At 44.8% G+C, this 4,216-nt stretch overlaps 1 protein-coding gene across 1 annotated transcript; it reads left to right on the plus strand.

The window, feature by feature from the left end:
* The first annotated feature begins 461 nt into the window (after positions 1 to 461).
* LOC119367783 lies at positions 462 to 1,689 on the plus strand. The gene is made up of 2 exons (XM_037633191.1): positions 462 to 1,250; positions 1,361 to 1,689. Exons 1-2 carry the CDS (start codon positions 680 to 682, stop codon positions 1,441 to 1,443), a joined length of 654 nt encoding a protein of 217 aa, XP_037489088.1. The 5' UTR covers positions 462 to 679; the 3' UTR covers positions 1,444 to 1,689.
* Positions 1,690 to 4,216: the final 2,527 nt, after the last annotated feature.

Here is a 4,216-nt window from a genome sequence, read left to right on the forward strand (position 1 = left end):
TTGGATTAGATTGTCTGTTATCCGGACAAGGCACATCTGTATACTTATAGGTGTAGCAACTTTGTTTCGCTTAGAAGGTGGCTTTGGGTTGATCCTTATATTTATTTGTCAGGTTCTGGTGAATAATTAATAAAGATGGTTGTGTGCATCATGTTGATGTGAAGGCCGGGGCAATCATCCTTCTCAAAACAAAAAAACCAATTTTTCTTACCCATACACATACTTCATATATTACTTAGGTTAGATTTCACCCATGCCTACTCGAGATAAACCTTAAAATAGCTAGCATCCTCTTGGTCTATGCCAAATTTGTCTACAGCCTGTAAGTAGTCAAGCCGAGTGGCACGGGTGGCCTACGGTTAGTAACAACCATCCGGCATGGTTAGCATTTGGAGTTTATAGAAGAGGCATCCCGATCAATGAAACGAGGTTATACTCCTATTTTTGGGTTGTTGTTCCTCCTCTCGCCTCCTTCATATGAGAGGAGCATCACCTCCCTTTCTCGTCTTCCCAACATTCCTGCTCTCCTTCCTCCTGCTGCAGCTGTCGTGATTCGGCAGCTGCTGGGAGCCAACTCGGCAATCCGCCATCCATTCGGAGGAGGGAAGGCAACGTTAGCTGCAGCACATTCGATAGCCAACACACATTACACCGTTACAGAGAAACCATTGCACAAACAATGGCCAACAGCTGCAGAGAACACAAGCGTGGCGTTCCACGTCCACCACCATTGTCGCTCTTCATTGCTAGGGAGCAAGAGCCAGCGGTCGCGCGGACACACCCGGCTGCTGCCGACAACAGCAACAAGAAGAGGATGTTGTCCAAGCAGCTTTCCATGAAGGAGACCACCCGGGAGGTCAAGTGGGAGAAGCGGCGGCGGCAGATACAACGACAAAGGAGCAGCATGGGCCTGTACGATGCCGACCGCGTGGGATGCGCTAACACGCACGCCACTGCGAACGGTGTGACTGACGAGGACCTGGATGAGCTTAAGGGATCCATGGAGCTTGGCTTCGGGTTCAACGAGGAGAACGGAGGCCAGAACCTTTGTGACACGCTCCCTGCCCTCGATCTGTATTTCGCCGTCAACCGACAGCTATCTGAGCCAAAGATGCGGGTGTGCAGCCGCTCATTGCCTTCCCTTTCTGTGGTGACCTCCTCATCATCCATGCACTCCGGCACACCGAGCCCGGCCGGCAGTCCTACCGCTCAGCCCTCCCTCCTTGACTCATTGAAAATTAGCAGTCCAGGTCAGTAACGTCGTATGTTTCCTTGTTAATTTCTTCCTAGTATAGATTATAAAAGAACCACCAGCTTATGTTATTATGTGGTCGGCTATTTGGTCCTTTGACTCATGCAGCAGGCGAGAACCCGCAGCTTATCAAGACAAGGCTAAGGCAGTGGGCTCAGGTAGTGGCTTGTTCAGTGAAGCACTCCAGCTGAGAGCGCTGGTTGCAATGAACCACCCATCCTGCAGAACCGTTGTACATCCAAGTGTTCCATTAGACGACGAGGGAGAGGACATGACCTGTGGTGCAATTAACACAACGTCGTAACCTTGTTGCTCTGGTGACGCCCATGGTTGTTGTGCATAGTTTAGTCTGTATGTATGTGTTGGCAACATTAATGCACCGCCCCCTGTATTGACAGGACAACATTTGATGCAAGGACATTCTTCTTGTTCACCAACTTCTTTAGAAACACTAACTCTTGCTGAAACATTTCCATAAAAAACTAGGCATGCACACTGGCAAGATATATTCGACTAAAACACACTCATCCAAGGAGACAAATATCCTCCAAAAACCATCACTAACTGTTTTGTACAGATTGTAGGGGAGAAAAGTTGGGCCGATAAAATTTTGGTTTTGAATCAGAGATTTTAGATGGGCATATGTAATACAACACTGAATGTCTGAAATTAAATTGGGCGTTCCAATACAGTACTTGCACCTCTGACTGCTGAAGATGTTCGTTAAATATGCATACGCTGTGTGAATTACTTGTCCACGACACAAGTTAAATGATGTTATCATCATCCATCATCAAATGCATGCTTTTGATTGGACTTAACGCAAATCCCTCATGTGAATATCACAATTTCTTCTATGGATTCTCAAGCCTCAGATACAAATGTGGCTTATTGGGCATCTCCAAACGTTGACGTTAAACAGACACTCTCATATGTTTGTGGACATCTGACCGGGCGGACACCATCGAACACTATCCTTTGAACCTTTTCGAGTTCAAACATTTCAAAGTCACAATTTCGACAAAATTTAGGCTAGTTCGATATATTACATTCAAATTTAACTAGTTTAATATAAACTACTCAAATAAAAATTATTTTCACCCGCAAAAAAAATATAAACTACTCAAAATTAAAATAAACTAATGCATGGCCTTCGAGGCCACTAGGATCGCAATCCTCATTGTGACACTTGTGGTAGTCGGGCTAGCCACGCCGGCACACTCGTGGGAGATCGCCATGAGTCCTTTGCCTTATGTTGTGCCTTATCCTCCTTCTACACACACCAACTCGACGGTATAGATCTAGAGGAACTCCCTGTTGATCCGGCGCCGGCGGGGACAAGCGTCTGATGTCTACTATGCAACTTTATTCTTGTAGACACGTGTTGGGCCTCTAAGCACATAGTTTTGTAGGACAGTAGCAATTTTCCCTCAAGTGGATGACCTAAGGTTTATCAATCTATGAGAAGTGTAGGATGAAGATGGTCTCTCTCAAATGACCCCGCAACCAAATACAAGAGATCTCTTGTGTCCCCAACACACCCAATACAATGGTAAATTGTATAGGTGCACTAGTTCGGCGAAGAGATGGTGATAAAAGTGTAATACGGATGGTAGAAATATATTTTTATAATCTGAATAAATAAAAACAGCAAGGTAGCAAATAGTAAACAGGCACAAAAACAGTATTGCAATGCTTGAAAATGAGGCCTAGGGTCTGTACTTTCGCTAGTGCAATCTCTCAACAGTGCTAATATAATTGGATCATATAACCATCCCTCAAAGTGCGGTGAAGAATCACTCCAAAGTTCCTATCTAGCGGAGAACATAAGATTAAATTGTTTGCAGGGTACGAAACCACCTCAAAGCTATTCTTTCTGTTCGATCTATTCAAGAGTTCGTACTAAAATAATACAAAGCTATTCTTTCCGTTCAATCTATCCTAGAGTTCGTACTAAAATAACACAAAAGCAAATTCATATTCATAATACTCAATCCAACACAAAAAACTTCAAAGAGTGCCCCAAGATTTCTACCGGAGAAACAAAAGACAAGAACGTGCATCAACCCTTATGCATAGATTACCCCAGTGTCACGGAATCCGCGAGTTGAGTGTCAAAACATATATCAAGTGAATCAATACGATACCCCATTGTCACCACAAGTATTCAATTCCAAGACATATATCAAGTGTTCTCAAATCCATAAAAGTATTCAATCCGATAACAACGAAATCTCAAAGGGAAAAAACTCAATTCATCACAACAAGATAGAGAGGGGAAAACACCATATGATCCGACTATATTAACAAAGCCTGTGATACATCAAGATTGTGACATCTCAAGAACACGAGAGAGAGAGAGAGAGAGAGATTAAACGCATAGCTAGTGGTACAAACCCTCAGCCCCGAGGGTGGACTACTCCCTCCTCATCGTGGTGGCCACCAGGATGATGAAGATGGTCACCGGTGACGATTCCCCCCTCCGGCAGGGTGGCAGAATGGAGTCTAGATTGAATCTCGTGGATACAGAGGCCTTGCGGCGGTAGAACTTCCGATCTAGGGCTACCCCGAAGGGTTTAAAAATATTTGGGAATTTATAGTGCAAAGAAGGGGTACGGAAGGCCACCGAGGTGGGCACAACCCACCTGGGTGCGCCAGGGGGCCCTGGCGCGCCTTGGTGGGTTGTGCCCCCCTCGGGGCACCCCCCAAGTGCAGCTCAGGCCCATTGGGTTCCTTCTGCTCCAGAAAAAATCTCCAAAAAGTTACGCGGTGTTTGGACTCCATTTGATTGATTTCCTGCGATGTAAAAAACAAGAAAAAAAACAGCAACTGGCACTGGGCACTGGGCACTGGGTCAATAGGTTAGTCCCATAAAAGGATATAAAGTTGCTATAAAATGATTGTAAAACATCCAAGAATGATAATATAGTGGCATGAATACTTCATAAATTATAGATACGTTGG

The sequence above is a fragment of the Triticum dicoccoides genome, chromosome 2B (assembly GCF_002162155.2).
Source record: "Triticum dicoccoides isolate Atlit2015 ecotype Zavitan chromosome 2B, WEW_v2.0, whole genome shotgun sequence".
Classification (NCBI taxonomy): Eukaryota; Viridiplantae; Streptophyta; class Magnoliopsida; order Poales; family Poaceae; genus Triticum; species Triticum dicoccoides.

Excerpts from the sequence above, each read along its gene's own strand:
- LOC119367783 (XM_037633191.1), top strand. The coding sequence starts at position 680 with ATGGCCAACAGCTGCAGAGAACACAAGCGTGGCGTTCCACGTCCACCA. Across the intron at positions 1,251-1,360 it reads ATTGAAAATTAGCAGTCCAG|CAGGCGAGAACCCGCAGCTT; the intron begins GTCAGTAACGTC and ends TGACTCATGCAG.